We start from the raw sequence: 16551 nt of genomic DNA on the forward strand, positions 1-16551 counted from the left end.
GCAGAAAATGTAGCGCCCGTCTTTCCAGGATAATACAATTTTTATGTGTGCAATACCAATGAAGCGCGTGAAAAAATACAAAAGTGACAGCTATCATTTATTAAGAGCTACGTGCCAAGAACAGAGCTTGGTCCAGGCCAAGTGCTAGACTGGAACTTGACTAGCTCCGGAGTTACATTACCTAGTTTTGAATCCCAGGTCTGCTACTTTCCAGTTGTGTTTCTAATAAACTAGTTATTGCCAATATGTGCCTAACCTAAACAGTAAGTCACCATTTTCCCTGCACTTGCCCTATGCCAGGCGCTATACGAGTATAAAACATTCTACGCGTTATTTTCTCACTGAATCCTCACAGTGCCATGTCATAGATTCCACTAGTCTTACTATTTTACAAACAGCAATTTTGGACTTTGAGACTTGAAGTGAATTGCCCAAGGACACCTAATTGGTAAAAGTTTAAACCCAGAGGAGTCTGACTGCCAAGCCCTATGTTTAACCAGGATTCTCTATTGACAAACCAGACCTGAGTGAAAAGGTGTTCTCCAAGAGTATGTTCTTTCCTCTTATTAGTTTGAGTTCTCCCTCAGTAATTTCATTCATTCTCCCAGCTACATCTGTTCCTTGTGTGAAAAGTATATGACACTCAGTAGGCCTCAAAGTATGAACTGCATTATCTTACCCACAGCTGGCAAGATTTCAAATGTATGTTCCTGGAGGGCAGTGACTCACTAACTCTGTAGCCCCCAGTGTTCAGTCTAAGGGTGAGGGACCCTGCCAAGCTGTCTGGCTCCTAAATCTGGCCTTCATCTCTTGTGTTCCTTTCTAAGTGCCTGATAGAAAGTTGCATAGAGCTGTCCAGCCCACCCTTTGAACTCAATTTGTCCAAAACAGTTCAAACGCTACTTACTTTCTAAGCTAGAGTGTTGAGAAACAGGATCAAAGCATGGCAGTGACCCACCTCTTACTCTTCTCTCTTGTACCACGGTCTACATCTGCTATAGCACTTACCTCACTCCTTACTGGATTGTAAACTCCGTCAGGGATGAGTCCATGTTTGTGGCTACTATGGTATCTAGCATCGTCCTTCACATAGGCAGTTAAGATAATGAGCAACTACTTATGTCCGGCCCAATGTAAGTGCTGAATGAATGTTAACTATGATTTTTGTAACATATATCATCACCCCCATTTCTTCTCCCTTCACACATAGGTAGCTAGCAAGAATTAAAAATATTCCCAGAAAGGCAAAAGGTACAAAAAATACCAACTTGGTTTATTGGATAAAAACAGTGGTAAAATGGACATAAAGCCAAAAGTTAGAACAGCATATCTGCACATCCTCCCCCAATTCAAAACCGTACTTTCCATCACCTGCGGTTAAGGTGTTAGGGAGCCAGAGGCCCCTAAAATCCCTCACTCTTCACCTGCACTGGAAGCAAGGCCTGCAGTGGGAGAACCCAGCAGAGAAAGAAGTCAGAGGTAACCTCAGTCCTGATTACCCCTTCATCTCTAAAAGTATCTGGGTTGGAGGGAAGCAGGAAGGAATAAGAGGGCCAGAGGGGCTGGGACTGGCATCTAGGGCTCACTGCCCAGGATATCCTAGAGACAGCTGTCCCTGTCCCCATCCAATCCCAAATAGGTACCATTGTCAGGCCTCGGAAGGGAGAAGAAAGGGGATAGTTGGTTTAAGAACCAGATGTGGTCTCCCAGCATTGGTAAAACCTCTGAAGGTGACCAGTCCAGGTCTGGGGGACCCACACCTTTTCCCTCCCACCCAACGGAGAGGTAAAAAGGAATTCCTTGGGAGACAGCAAGCCCAGGTGCTCTCAAATCTCCACATCACTTTCCTTGTCATTGTCATGGTCTCCGTCATAGAACTCATTGGGTGCCTCTGGCCTGCAAAGCAAGGGGAAACAGGTGAGCATCCCATTCTCCAAGCTCCAATCTTCTTCCACATAGGCACCCTCTCTGGAGCGACTTCTCAGGCCCCCTTTTTCAGGGAACCACTCGTCTCCTTCTGTTGGTAGAGACTGATCACTAGTCATTCATCCATTCATGTCATCAGTAAACACTTACTGAGAGACGCCTCTGTGGCAGACACTGTCACAAGCCTCAGCAATACAGCAGAGTAAGTCAGACAAGAGTTCTGCCAGTCCTCAAACACTTACTAAACAATTGAGACTAACAATAACTAATGAAGTAAATAAATACAGAATTTCAGATGATGAAAAGTAAGTACTATGAATACAATGAAATAAAGGGAGATGTGACTGAAAGTGATGAGAGGAAATGGGTAAAATTTTAGACAGGATTATTAGGGAAAGCTGTTTCTAAGAAGGTAGACCTGAAGTCTGAGAAGGAGCCGGCCAGGCAAAGATCTCAGGAAGACCCTTCCGAGCTGCCAAAACACCAACTACAGAAGTTATGAGGTGGAAGGAGACTTGCTGTATTCCAGGGAGAGCAAGGAGGCCAGCATGGCGGGGCGTAGTGTGCACGGAGGACGGTTGTTAGAAATGAGACCAAGGATGTAGGTGAGGGCCAGCATGCAGGGCCTTTTAAAGCCAGGGTCAGAAATCTGGATTTTCTTCTCAGTGTAACGGAAAGGAGAGTTTTAAGCAGAGGAGTGGCATGATATTATAAACTTGTAGTGAGGGAAAGGATGGGAAAGCAACACAGCACCCAGTTAGTATTCCATACTGGTTTCTTTCTTTCTAGAAAACTATTCTCTGGGAGGCTATGAATAACTGAATTATCTGGCCCACAGCTGATAATCGAGAAAGGGAAAAAGTCGCCAAAGAGAATCTGGGGAACTAAGTCAGGAAAAGCCCTATTTGCCTGCTGAGCAATGTCTCAGTTACCTCTAAGTGCACAAGGGTTCAAGGTGTGGAGTCACAGTTTCAAGTCTGAATGTCAGCCCTAATATTTAACTACCTGTGGAACCTTCAGAAAGTTATTTAACCTCTCTGAGCCTTAGAATCCTCCTCTGGTAATTTAAGGATAACAGCCACCTCTTAGGATTGTCTGATGGCAATATAACGACATGATGATATGTGTTTTTATATGAAGCACTTAGTATTGAGTCTGGTGCTTAGCAAACCCACAAAAAGTGGTAACTTTTACTGTTACTACTCTGCAAATGATATGCAAGCTGGAGACACAGGCATCAAAGAACAAAAACTCAGTGGGTGGTCCAACAGTGAGGTAGGGCTTAGGACAGGAAGAGGGCTGGCTATTGAGAGGGCATGATACAATGCAGAGACCAGGCCCAGATATCAGCCTAAAACTATAGATGAAAAAGTCAAACTTTGCCAAAAGGAAAATCAATTTCCAGAAGTCAAGCCTCAGAAACTTGCAGAAGTTGAGGAGATGATGGGTCAAAAAGGAATCCCTGAGGCCAGAGGGACAGGTACTTCCTTCACCAGGAGTGGGAATCAGGCCTATTCGTGGAGGAGGAGGGTTGGAGTGGTCCTAAGGCCTGAGCAGTAAAGCCCAGGTCCAGAGGACAGATCTGGAAGCCTGGACTCCACAGAAGCAGATTCTGGCAGGGACTGAGAAGCCCATCAGACTGCAGCAGAGCCAGCTCAAACCTCTCCCACTGCCTGGGAACAGGACCAGGTGTCCTCCAACTGCCCAGCGGTGTTTATCCCTGTCACATAAGGAGATCTGTTCTCCATTAAGTGCATCTGTTCCTGCACTGCTGGGTCCTATTGTCTTTTCCCTTCATTTCTCCGAAAAGCCTATTTTGGGATTAAAAAAAAAGTTCTATCCTAGTCTTTTTTTCTTAATTAATTGCATCTGTAAATATTTTAGTATGTATCTCAGAAAGATAAAGACTTTTAAAAAAATAACCACAATATAATTATCAAAGTTGAAAAAATTAACAGAGGAAAGAAGTCAAAGGGCCTTAAAGCACAGTATTTGGGGAGTGACCTGTCCAGCTAAGAACCTGGAAGAAGTAGGATGCTGGAAAGAATATAAATCATTACAGACTTTTTGGAAGGCAATTTGGCAGCAGATATAAAAAATTTTAGTCCACATAACCTTTGACGTAGCAGCAATTATTCTAGGAATCTAATCCACTCAAACAAGCATGCAAAGACGTATATATAAGGGGGTTCATTGCCACATTCTTTGTAATAATAAAAAAATGGGAAATAGTGTAAATGTCCATCAGTAGTACCTGGTTAAATGATACTACATCCACACAATGGAATATTATAAAGTTGATAAAAATAATAAAGCAGATTTATATATACTGACATGGGAGGACGCATTGCTTTGTTAAAAAAAAAGAAGAAGAACCAGTTGTAAGTTGTAGAGCAATCCAAAACAAATAAAACAAAACAAAAAAACTACACAAACTCTGAGAATGAGTGTGTATGTGTGTTTACGTTTATCTGTGCACATAGAACAGTATACTTGTAATCTATAGAAAAACGTCTATCTGAAAAGATACAAATCAAACTAACAATGGTTACTGTGTGGAATGCATCTAGGATCGTGTGAACTTAACATACTTTGGTGCTGCTTCAAATTTTTACCATAAAAATATATTACTTATGTGATTAAAAACAGGGCAAAAAAGGAGTGTGAAATTGCAGTAGACCAAAGAGTAGGCATACTAGAGGAGGTAAGCCAGGGACAAATAAGCTAATGCCTCAGTTCACTGTTCTGCCCTTCGCCTCTCCGACAAGCCTGCTGAGATCCCGCTCCCCGGTGCCTGCCCCAAACCTGCTGTAGTTCTCCTCAGGACCCCTCTCCTCCGCGTCTGCCTCATCAGTCCTGTCATAGGTCAGGAGGTCTGCAGGTACATCATGAATCTGGACACTAGGCGCATGGTTCAGCATCTTGAGGTTTTCAAAGATTGTCTGGCGGATCTGGTCCAGGTACTGGTTAGAGACAAGGAACAGAGAGTGAGCAGCTCCCAGTGATCCCAGGACATCCACCCAACTAGCTGCCTTTCGCCCCTACTGTCCTAGCTTTAATCCCATTTCGAATCCTAGTTTGAGTCTCCCAGCTGAAAACTGTCCCTCCTCCCACCCTCAATTGCCTCTTCTTTAATCTGGGTTGCCTTCTAGCTGATAACAGTGATAGTGATGGCTGAGAACGTTCTTCTCTTCTCTGGTTTCTCCAATTTCCCACACCCCAGACCTCTCCTGGGCTCCCCCACCCTGTGCTCAGCTTCTCTGAGCTGCTGACCTGGCGTGAATTCTGATTCTCGATGCGGGTGCTGACGTCTGGATGGAGTGTGAAGTCCGGGGCAAAGTACTCGAAGTATTCTTAGAGGGGAAAAGATTAAGAGAGTATGGCTCAGAGAGACAGGCAGGGCCCAGGACCACCCAATCTCTTTCCTTCCTTTCCAAAACCCCTACGTAATAGCTGCCCAATCGTTTCAGTGCTCTGAGCCCAGGGGTTTAATCTGCAGAGTTTTGAGAGCATCAAATTTCCCATCTGCCTTCAAACTAGGCCATTCTGGAGTCTTGTGAGAATGGCCTTCCTGGTGTGGGGTTATCACGGGGTGGTCCTTACCACTATAGGGAAGCTCCTCACTAATGGCCTCTTCTACCAGCAGCGATGTCTCATATGTCCTGAAACCAACCAGCAGAAGGGGGGCCAGGCTGAGCAAGTGGGCTGAAGGGCCCACTCGGCCATCTCTTGGGGAGCCCCTAGCTCACACCGGGCAAGAGGGAGGAGGGCAATCAGGGAGTGTGCTTACCAGCAGCGGGCAACATTTCGGACAGTATAGCCACCACCACCTAGCACCAGTAGAGGGATATTGAAGCTTTTGACATATTCGACGCATTCCCTGTTAAAAGAAACCAGAGGAATGGGTAGAGGAAGTTACCAAGTTCCTCTATCCATTAGAAGAAATTGGGTGGAGGAAATTATATTATCAAAAGTCAAAATATACACCTCTAGATATTGTCTGTAAATCGGCACAAAGGAACTAGAAAGTTCTATGTCTTGATCTAGCAGTGAAATTCATTGAGCTATATCCTTGAGATATGTGCACTTTATTATATACGTTGTGTCTCAATAAAAATTTTAAAAGAAAGTGCACTCCCACCTCTGTCCTGCCCTACACCCACCTTGGCATCCCACCTGTTAATCAACTATTCTCATCAATGCACCAGCAAGTTCTTTCAGTTCTAGCTGCCAAAGTGTAACTCAAATCACCTACTTCTCTCCATCGCCACTTCTGCCACCTCCTCCACCTTAGTCCAGGCACCATATCTCCTGCCTAAACAACACCAATGGCTCCCTAGCTGGTCCCATTTCCAGTCCTGTCCCCCCACCCCCACCCCAAACCTTTTTCCATTCAGGAGTCAGAGCAGTCACTTGAAAACACGAGTTGGATCACGGCACTTCCCTGCTCACTATAGTCCCATGATTTCCCATCAGATCTGAAGTATAATCCAGACTCCTTACCAGGGTCTAAAGGCTCTGCTTAGCCTCGCCACTGCCAACTTCTCAGACTTCATCTCAAACCATCACCAGCTTGCTCCCTGTGGCCCTGCCTCATTGGTTTTACTTCATCTCCTCTGCTACGCCAGCCCTTCCCTGCCTCAGAGACTGTGTGGGCCCTTCCCACCACAGACAGACTTCTCTCTGCTCCTCTGATGGTTCACTCCTTCCAGACTCCAGGTCTCAACCCAATTTCAACCCCTCAGAAAATCCTCTCCAAATCATGCTATCTAAAGTAGGTTCCCCACTGTCATCCTGTCTAAGGTTTTTATCATTTCCCTTCATAGGATTTAGAATCATCTACTTGTTTTGTTTGCTTATTCATGTTTTGTCTGTTTCCTACACTAAACTATAAAGTCCATGAGAGTTTCCCCATTGCATCCCCATCTCCCAGTACAATGTCTGGGAAATAATAGGTGCTTAATAAAAACCTACTGTGAATGAAAGACCAGCTGGGGAACCCTGTTTAAGGTGACATTTCTGGTGCAAGTACAATTTGTAACTACTTTTCATTCCCAAGAAGAGATGAGGCCCATTCGCCAACTACCCCCACTCTAGGTATTGAGGCCCAAGGCCACTGAAAACCTGGCAGAGTGGAAGGAAGGCAAGTCTCACCCATGTCCTCGAATGCTGAGGTTGAAGCATCCCAATCGATCACAACCCAGAGAGTCAGCTCCACACTGCAAAACGCAAAATCCCAGGCAGCTGTGATGAGATGACTGATCAAAATGTCCCAGATGCCCTTCACTTCCCTTCCCCCACTAAGCTGGAGGCTTTCATCTTCCCTGTTCTCATCCCCCAAGCCCAGGCACGGCCCTGCTGACCAGGCACTGGCAGTGTTACCTGGAGAACAATGCACGTGGGTTGGTAGAAATCCACCACCTGATTGATAACCGGCTGGAAAAGGTGCTTGTAACCTGGGAGAGGGCCAAAGATGGGCACCTGGCACCCCAAGGAGATGGGGAGACAGGGAACAAAAGAAAAAAGGGGGGTGAGAGAGCGTGGAGCCCAGGAAAGGGGCAAGCCAAAGTATCAAACTATTGGTTCTGAACTTCTGGATGGGTCCCCAGGCCCTTCTGAGTGACTGATGAAAGCAAATCTTTTCCTGGAAAAATGCAAAATGTGTTGCATATAATTTCTGGGGTGCTCATGGTCCCTCTGAAGGCCATTCCTCCTTACGGACACCTGGTCCAACAGTAGACAATACCAGGCAGAAGAGGTTAATTGAAGGAGAAAAAGAGGCCGAGTAAGCAAGGAGAAGACGTCAGTACTTACTCTGGTCATCGATGCCGTCCCGCAGGGGCACGTTGAGACAGTAGTAGCGGCCACTCTCTGCTCCAACCTCATACATGTCACCTACAGGGAGGTGGGAGGTGGGGGTGGCAGCCATGCATGAGCCCCACAACCCGGCTGCTTTGACCCCAACCCACACCGAGGGCCTCTCATTCCATCTATGTCTTTCCACCGCTCCCCAGAGCCACTAAGTCTCCTGCCGCGTGTATTCACTCAGCAAACACTGTCTGAGGGCCCACCATGAGCCAGGCTGCGTGCAAGGCACTGGGGAGACAGCAGGAAGGAGAACTAAGGAAATGAATGAAATCCCACCAAGCTCATTTTCTTAGGGGGTGAGCACGATGAGGAGGAAGACAGTAAACAAAACAAAATACCACAATAAACACAAACAGCAGTGAGAGCTCTGTGAGAAACAAACAGTGATGTGAGAGAGTAATGGGGAAAGAGGCGATTACTGTAACGGACAGGTCGGGAGAGGCTTCCCTGAGGGGCCCCCTGAAGGTACGAAGGAGGCGGTTGCGGCAGAGCTGAGGGGTGCAAAGGGGACGGGCATGCCTATCCCCACACCTGTGCCGGGGAAGAAGTAGTTTCCGTATTTGTGGAAGGACACTGTCATGACGCGGTCAGTGAGGTAGAAGGCTTCCTGCACCCCGTCACCATGGTGGATGTCAATGTCGATGTACAGCACCCGGGGGTGGTACCTGGGATGAGGGCAAAGCGGGTCTGAGGCAGAGGCGAACCCCAGGAAGAAAGCCCCCCACCCACTCCTCCCAAACACAAGGTCTGGGATTATGAAGAGTCTGCGTCAGCCCCAGTCTCCTGAAACCTAACACCACCAGTTCCCTGGGGGCCACCCTGGGGCTCCAGCCTGGAGGCAGGGACAGGAAGGGATGTGCAGGGAAGGCTGCAACGTGAGCAGGCAGCAGGGCATCTGCAGCAGAGCACAGGCAGAGGTGGCCTGAGCAAAGCAGAAAGAACCTGGGAGAAGCTAGTACGGGGGTGGAGGTCCGGGGCAGGGCCAGGGCAGTCTGAGACCTCCTCGGTTAAGAGTCTCCTAAGTCCCTCCATCTCCTCCCAGGCTACTTACTTGAGCAGCTCCAGGATGCCAATTACAATGTCATTGACATAGCAGAAGCCAGAGGCCTATGGTGAGACAGTGGTCTTATATAAAGAAAGGAACAATTCCTCTACCCAGCTGCCCCCTACTGTCATCTTGAACACCAACCCTAGGGCAGCCATTATCTCCCCCGTCACCTCCTCACTCACCTCAAACTTCTTGGCATGGTGCAGACCACCAGCCCAGTTAATGGCAATATCACAGATCTGAAAGAGAAACACCCAACTCACTCTTCCTCCTGCCCACCGCCAAAGCTAGGAGTTCAGGGTCAGGGTCAAGGCCTTGAGTCCAGGAATCCTCAGAAATGGGTAAGGGGACTCAGGACCATGATCACCTTATTGTTCAGCTGGGTTGCTCCTTGCAGAGATGCGCCTGTGTAGCGGGAGCAGAACTCAAAGAGCCCGGGAAACACTGGGCTGCAGGAAAGAGGAGTAAGTTGGAGCCCTTTTACCTCTGCTGGGCCTTCCTATACCTCGCCTCCCACCCAAACCCCTCCAATCTTCATTCTTCAATAACCCTCTCTCTCCCCTTCCTACATACCCAAGTTATTTGCAAATTTATTCAACAAATATTTTGGACTAAACCATGTACCTAGCCCTGTGCAAGGCACTGATGGGAAGTAAAGAAGCATTTAACTGGTCAGGAAGTTTGTACCCTAGCTGGGAAAAGAACCAGGCAGCTTCAAGGAACTTGAGCATACACACACAAAGGACATAACGTTGAAAGAAAACATGAGCTCTATTTTTCTTAAAAGATTCTATGTGTTACCACATTTTAATATAACATGTAATAATATTCTTTATAGTTATATTTTAAAGAAATATAGTATATTTTAAAGAAAGTTATATTCCTATAGTATACATGCAATAGTAATAATGATGAGATAATCCACAGAAAGCCTTTAACACAGTGCATGGAACCTAGTAAGAATTTAATAAATGTTAGCTATCACGTATTACCATCGTCATTCTTTAGAAAAAGGAGAGGCTTGAAGCCAGACACAAAAGGTTACATACTATAATGGCTCCACTTAGATACACCACTTTGGAAAAGGCAAAATATAGGGACCGACCTCAGATCAGTGTTTGCCTGGCACTAAGGTGGAGAGAAGGGATTGACTAGAAAGGGCATGAGGGACCTTTGTGGGATCCCTGACCTTTCTGTCAAAACTCTCAGAACTGTGTATCTAAAAAGGGTGAATTTTACTGAATGCAAATTATACCTTCATAAACCTGACTTTTAGAAAAGGAAAGCCTTTTTAAAAATCCCTAGTTTTACGTCTCCAAGAAAATAATGCAGCTGACACATTTGACCATGTGAAAAAGAGAACTGTAGGGAGTTTTACAGTTTCTCAAAACGTTTGGAAGAATTGGTGATCGACACCTAGAAAACTAAGCAAATGAAAGAACAATGCAATTATCAGCTCTAGAAAAAACAAAAAGTTATACAAAAAGAAAGATCAAATCATAGTATACTATTTTGCTCAATAGTAAATGAATTTTTCAAAGTTAAAATAATGTAAACATAGAATACTTATTTAATAAAAAGTGTTACATAACTAGCTATATTGTCAAGCTGGGAGGGGAGAGGAAGCCAGAGTGATGGTGTAAGAAGACTAAATGCTCATCTCCCATAACTAAGAGTTTAATAGACAGTGCCTAAAATCGCTAAATGAAGAAACGGCAACATAAGCATGTTGTAAGAGGCAGTATAGTACGTTAGCATGACTAAGAGCCTCGATTCTGGAGCCAGACTACCTAGGTGCAAACCTTGACTCTTTAACACCTACTAATGATCATGAGGTTGGGCAAGCTGTTCCACCTTTCTGTGCCTAAGTGTCCTCATCTGTAAAAAGGATGTAGTAACAGATCCTGCTTCATAGGGGTTGTTGAGGTTAAATGAGCTAATGGCTGTAAAGCATTTAGAATAGCATCTGACAAATAGTAGACGGTACCTAAGTGTATTATAGATGATTAGTAACTGTAGTAAATTAGTATTATTCTTTTGAATTCCAAAGACAAATACCAGAATAAACAGCTAAAGGAGCTGAAAGTGGCTGCCACTGGGAAGAGGGATCTATGGGTAGAAAGGGCAGGCCTGGGAATGCTTTTTTTTTTTCCACTAAAATCCTTGTAGTATTATACAATTTGGCTTTTTATATTAGATTACTTTGAAAACAGTCAGAAATTAATTAAAAGGGGGAAAAAAAGGAAAATCCCTGATTCTCATCTGAGAGACAGAAAATCACAACTGTAGCTTAAGTTTGACAGTCTGACCGATGCAGCGCAAAGGGCCCAAAGGGCTCGGTGGCAGTATTCCCTGAGTGCAAAAAGAGCATCCACAGGACCCCAGCTGCGGCCTGAGGGCTGACTGCATTCACAGACCTACGAAGTGAACTCAGAAACAGCAGCAGCAACAATAACAAAAAAACCAAGAAACCTCCCCAAACAGCATGTGACTGAACACCAAATGAGCAGTGCGGTGTGTGCAGACAGACTTCTGTGGCTGGCGTGACCAAGAAAGGCTTTGTGGGGTGAAACTTCCTGGTGCTGTGAAGGCTGGGAAGGCCTTGCAGAGACGAATGGGGGAACAAAGGGCATTCCAGGAGGCACTAATGCAGCAGGGGCGTGGGGATAAGGTTGGGAAGGTGCTCAATGCCAGCCTCAGCACTTGGCGCCTATCCTCCAGCCCAGGCTGCTTCTATTGTTAGGATGTTTCAGGGAAACAGATGAGTGTCACGTTTAAAAACCTGGGCTCTGGATCTGAATTCTGCTACCTCCACTGACCAGTTATGTGACCCAGGCTAAGTTACCTAAATCTCCTCAGACTTCAGTTTACTTACGCCCAACATCAGAAAAAGAACTATTACATTTCAGGGTTGGTGTGAGAACTAAGTGGATAGAGCAGCAATCCTCAGCATAGCAGAGTAAGCACTCAATAAATGGTAACTGTTATAGGAAACCACAGAGGGTCAACAGCCTCGTCAAGAAATAAATTCAAAAACTGAGGGTTCTTAGGTGGGAGGGGGGTGGGGATGGGGGAGAAGGTAAAGAGATTAGAAAATACAAATTAGTAATCACAACATAGCCACAGGAATATGAAATACAGTTTGGGAAATATAATCAATAACATTGTAAAGATTTTTTTAGGGGGTCAGATGGGCACCTGTCTTATTAGGGAGACCACTTCCTGGACTGTGTAGATTCCTGACCCCTGTGCTATACACCTGAGGCTGAAGCTGAGTAATGGAATATCAACTATAATTTAATATATATACATATATACATATACATATATATATATATATGTAGTCACGGGATGTGGAGTACAGCATAAGGAATGGAGTCAATGGAATTGTAACAGCCATATATGATATCAAAGGAGTAGCATATTGGGGGAGGGGGTTATCACTTTGTGAGGGGTGTAAATGTCTATTACATTGTTTTGTACACTTGAAACGGAAATAAAAACAAAAAGATGAACAGTAAAAAAAAAAGAAATTCAAGGGAAAGAAGCATTATAGATTAAAAGTCTCAAGAGACATATCAACTAAATGCAACGTGTGGATCTTGTTTAGATCCTAATTTAAATAAATCAACTGCGAAAAAGAAAAAAATGATGATACAATTGGAGAAATTTGAATACTGACTGCATATTTCATATTAAGGAAGTACTTATAATTTTTTAAGTGATAACAATATTGGGCATTTTTTAAAGAGTATCATTTGGAGAGATATAATAAACTATTTGCAGATAAAAGGAAGCACCATCTGAGACTTGTTTTAAAATAATCTAACGTGAGGGGATACAGATGAAGTAAAACTGGCCATTTGCCTGTAGGTGTTGCAGCTGCCTTATGGGTACATGGGGTTCACTGTACTATTCTTTCAGAAATGTTTGAAATTTTCCCTAATACAAAGTTTAAAAATAAATTGAGTAAATGGTAGCTGTTATGCTCACTATATTTTCGTGGATGTATACTAGAATGTAAGCAAGGACAACAGCTTATCTTGGTTGTCCACTCCCTTCCCACAGGGTCTATAAAACTCTGAGTCTTCTTGGTATGGTACAAGCTCAATGGAAACCTGACCACGTCTACTCACTCTCTTGCTTTTTAAAACACTTTGATGACTTCCCTCTACTCTCGGGGTAAAAACTCCTTTATCACAGGGCTGTGTACTTTTTAAAGGCCCTGCCTATCATGTCAGCCTCAATTCGGTTCCCTCTTCTCTTCATATTCTGTGGTCGGCCTTTTTTCTGTTCCTCAAATGACTCATCCTCTATCCTACCACAGACTCTTAGCACACGTTGTCCCTACTACCCATGACATTCCTCCCCTCACCCTCTCTCCTACCAACCACCTTTTACCTAATACCTCCCACTCTTCCACTCTTTCCTCAGATCTCAGTTCAATCTTCATTACTTCCTCTAGGAAGCCTCCACTGACCAGACCACCCCCAAAGCTGGGTAATTCTCCCTCATATACACTCTCACACGCTGTCATGTACCTCTCCTTCAGAGGACTTAGCACAACTGTATTAAAATTTTGATCATTGCATTCCCAACACTTAGCACAGGGCCTGGCCTGGAGCAAACGACCAATAAATATTTGTTGAATAAACCAACGAGTAAATGATGACTTGCTGACAAGTAGGCCCCACTTCATAATGTTCCCACTCGCTGCCCGCAAGACCTCACTCAGTGTTGTCCTTGAAACGCCTGGCATCAAAAGTCCCCATCCTCTCACCAGTCATCGCCCACGTTGAAGGCATTAAGGCTCTTGGTGAAGCCCTGCATATTGGTAGGGCTGACTCTCTGCAGGAAATCAATGTAGTCCTCAGAGTGGAAGCGGCACATGTCATGCTGGGATGCCTGGTATGGCTTGAAGACCTCAGGATGGAAACACAAGATGAACCTAGGCAGGGTCAGTCACAATCATGGGGCTGACACTGAGCACACTGAACCCAGCTTTGGGGACTGTCCAAACCCACACCCAGCGGTCCCCTTACCCTCTCATCCTTGTTATTCTATGAGGCAAAGATCAGAGAAGATAGGCTTCGATTAACCAGGTGGTTTATTATAACCAAGCCCCCTAAAGACCACTGGGCTTGCCTTCTCTTTCCCACCTCTAGCCCAGCCTGTCCTATCTTCTCAGGTGAGCCCTGATCCACCTGCCCTGTTTCCTGAATCTCCTATTTCTGATTCTCTCCATACTCATCTACTCCCCTGGACTCTGATTCTGTCCTCTGTGTCCTCTGAGTTTTTAATTGTTGAGTCAAATAATATGGAATATATGCGGTGTGATCAAAAAATACGGTGAATGTTTAAATTTTTTAAAAATATTACAGTAAAAGACACATTGCCATTAATCCCCTTCAAAATACTCCCCCTCGTTTTGAACACACTTATCCCATCGTTCTTGCCACTTTCTGAAGCAGTTCTGGAAGTCCTCTTCCATGAGTGTCGTTAAGTTGCACTGTCGTGGCTACCTCAATATCCTGAATCAATTCAAAACGTTTACCTTTCACAGTCATTTTGACTTTGGGGAAGAGCCAGACATCACACAGTGCCAAAACCGGTGAATAAAGTGAATGAGGACACACCGTATGTTTTTATTTGACAGAAATTGCAGTACCAGAAGTGATATATGACATGGAGCTTTTCCATTGTAATCAACAAATACAGTGAATGCTGCTGCCAAGTGCCATCCAAGGGAAAGGCAGGGATCTTCAATATGGGAAGTGGTATGTCGATCCTTAGCAACAGTGTGTGACAAGTTTCAACTTGTTCCGTGCAGTCAGTCGGGAGTTGGTATATGGCAATTTCTGTCAAATAAAAACATTACAGTGTGTCCTCATCTACCTTATTCACTGGATCTGGCACCATGCGACTTCTGGCTTTTTCCCAACGTCAAAATGATTCAGGACATTGAGGCAGCCATGACAGCGCAACTAAAGACATTCAGCAAAGAGGACTTCCAGAACTGCTTCAGAAAGTGGCAAGAATGATGGGATAAATGTGTTCGAAGCTAGGAGGAGTATTTTGAAGGGGATTAATGGCAATGTGTTTTTTACTGTAATAAATTTGTTTTTTGTTTAACATTCACCGTATTGTTTGATCACACGTTGTATGACAATCTTCTCATTAAAACCAAAAGTGCCCAGGTACTAAGCCAGAGATTTATTATCTTTTGAGAGGTTCACACACTTCTTTAGAAATTGGGCAAGAATAAAAAGCTTTTCTCTCCCCAGAAAATGCACACAGGTACATACCAGCAAACGATTTCAAGGGATTCATAGATTTATACATTAACATCACGACAGTCTTTTCTATGACCAATTCACTTGTCTGTACCTCAGCACAAGGAGTGGGCCCTCATTCATACTGTTGACTAATTCCCCTTGCAATGCATGAGGGCTGAACTTAACTGTTACAACCACAAATAACAGCTACAAATTCCAAGCTGGGGACAGACAGCCTGTGTGTATCTGGGAAATGGAGGGTTGGGTAGTGATTACCAGTGTAGGCGTACGCTAGGTTTAAAAGAGAATACCCAGGACATCTCTTGCTCTCCTATACACTCATTCACACACACACACACACACACACACACACACACACACACACACACATTTACACACAGAGCAGCAGTGCTTCCTGGAGCTCCAGCTCCTTGGAGGTGGAGAGGGGGTCACAGAGAAGGGGTGAAAACTGACGGCAAACCTCACATCCAGCTACAGTGATCCAGACCCTCTCCCTTCCCTAAGGCTACAGCACTGCTCACATCCTAAAATGCTAGGGAGGAAAACACCTTCAGTCTTCAAACCATCCCCAATCCACCCTAATTCTAGGCCAAATGTTAGTCCGCCTGCAGTCAGAGGGTGGCTGACCTAAGGTGAAAAAGTAACTCCCATTAAGTCGGTGGATGCACCCACCAACACTGCATGGGCGGGTGATACTCCTGGTTCCTTCTATCCAGCTTCTCCCCACCCCCACTCGGGGTGGGTCTCACTCGGTGCATTCAGTAGTCTACCGATCCCTAGAGCCGCAGCTCGCCCCCACCCCCAATTCCCCAGCCGAGGCGGCAGGACTCACGATCATCTTCTTATAGAGACCATAGTGCAGAACCAGACTATGTGTTAGTGCCAAGCGATGGGGTTTCATGGGGTGCCCAGCCCCTGGGGGTGGGAAAAGAGAGTTCGTCAGTTCTCATCCCTGGAGTTGTAGCCCCAGCCTCAGAACCTCCGCGTCCCGAAACCCCTCGCGTACCACCCTGTTCCCTCACCGTAGTGAAAGTTGCCCACGTCGGGGTCGTAGAAATAGGCCACGGTCTTGGCCATAGCACAAGCGGGACCAGGCCCGGCGCCTCCGCTGCACGCCCGGCCGTCTGCCCCACCCCCGTCGTGCGTGCTGCGTAAGCACGCAGCCTGCCTCTGCGGAACCGGGAGATCCAGGCCCCGCCTCCCTAGGCCACGCCCCATGCGGAGTCCCGCCCCTCGCCTAGATTCTGTGTTCTGGGGATTGAGCGTCTGGGCTCCGGCAGAAGACAGGTAGCAGCGGTCCTAGGATGCCAGGGCTTTTTCCTTCCGGGGGGAATCAAATCCTCGAGAAACCGAGCCATCCTGTCCAGCTACCTGCCCCAAACGGGACGCAGGCCGTGGTTACCTCTCTAGGAG

At 45.6% G+C, this 16551-nt stretch overlaps 1 protein-coding gene across 2 annotated transcripts; it reads right to left on the minus strand.

Annotated features, from left to right (window-relative positions):
* Positions 1 to 1252: 1252 nt before the first annotated feature.
* Positions 1253 to 16427, minus strand: HDAC3 (histone deacetylase 3). 2 transcript variants are annotated; one of them, XM_019739052.3, is made up of 15 exons: positions 16161 to 16427; positions 15971 to 16053; positions 13623 to 13765; positions 9210 to 9291; positions 9025 to 9081; positions 8846 to 8901; positions 8326 to 8459; positions 7741 to 7821; positions 7309 to 7382; positions 7081 to 7145; positions 5717 to 5806; positions 5530 to 5588; positions 5200 to 5279; positions 4732 to 4889; positions 1253 to 1896 (listed from the first exon to the last, which is right to left on the minus strand). In XM_019739052.3, the coding sequence occupies exons 1-15, from the start codon at positions 16354 to 16356 to the stop codon at positions 1827 to 1829; spliced, it is 1428 nt and encodes a 475-aa protein (XP_019594611.2). In that variant the 5' UTR covers positions 16357 to 16427; the 3' UTR covers positions 1253 to 1826. The 2 variants fall into 2 exon arrangements, with proteins under 2 accessions (XP_019594611.2, XP_074169796.1); XM_074313695.2 differs by lacking the exon at positions 16161 to 16427 and having other exon boundaries at positions 13623 to 13790.
* Between the last annotated feature and the right edge of the window lie 124 nt (positions 16428 to 16551).

The sequence above is a fragment of the Rhinolophus sinicus genome, chromosome 5 (genome assembly GCF_057876585.1).
Source record: "Rhinolophus sinicus isolate RSI-liver-muscle chromosome 5, RSI-T2T, whole genome shotgun sequence".
In the NCBI taxonomy this organism is placed as follows: Eukaryota; Metazoa; Chordata; class Mammalia; order Chiroptera; family Rhinolophidae; genus Rhinolophus; species Rhinolophus sinicus.

Coding starts and splice junctions, on each gene's coding strand:
- HDAC3 (XM_019739052.3), bottom strand. CDS start 16,356: ATGGGGCGTGGCCTAGGGAGGCGGGGCCTGGATCTCCCGGTTCCGCAG. Junction 13,766..15,970: donor GTCTCTATAAGAAGATGATC/GTGAGTCCTGCC, acceptor TTCCATCCTGAG/GTCTTCAAGCCATACCAGGC. Junction 5,280..5,529: donor TGAGGAGCTTCCCTATAGTG/GTAAGGACCACC, acceptor TTCCCCTCTAAG/AATACTTCGAGTACTTTGCC.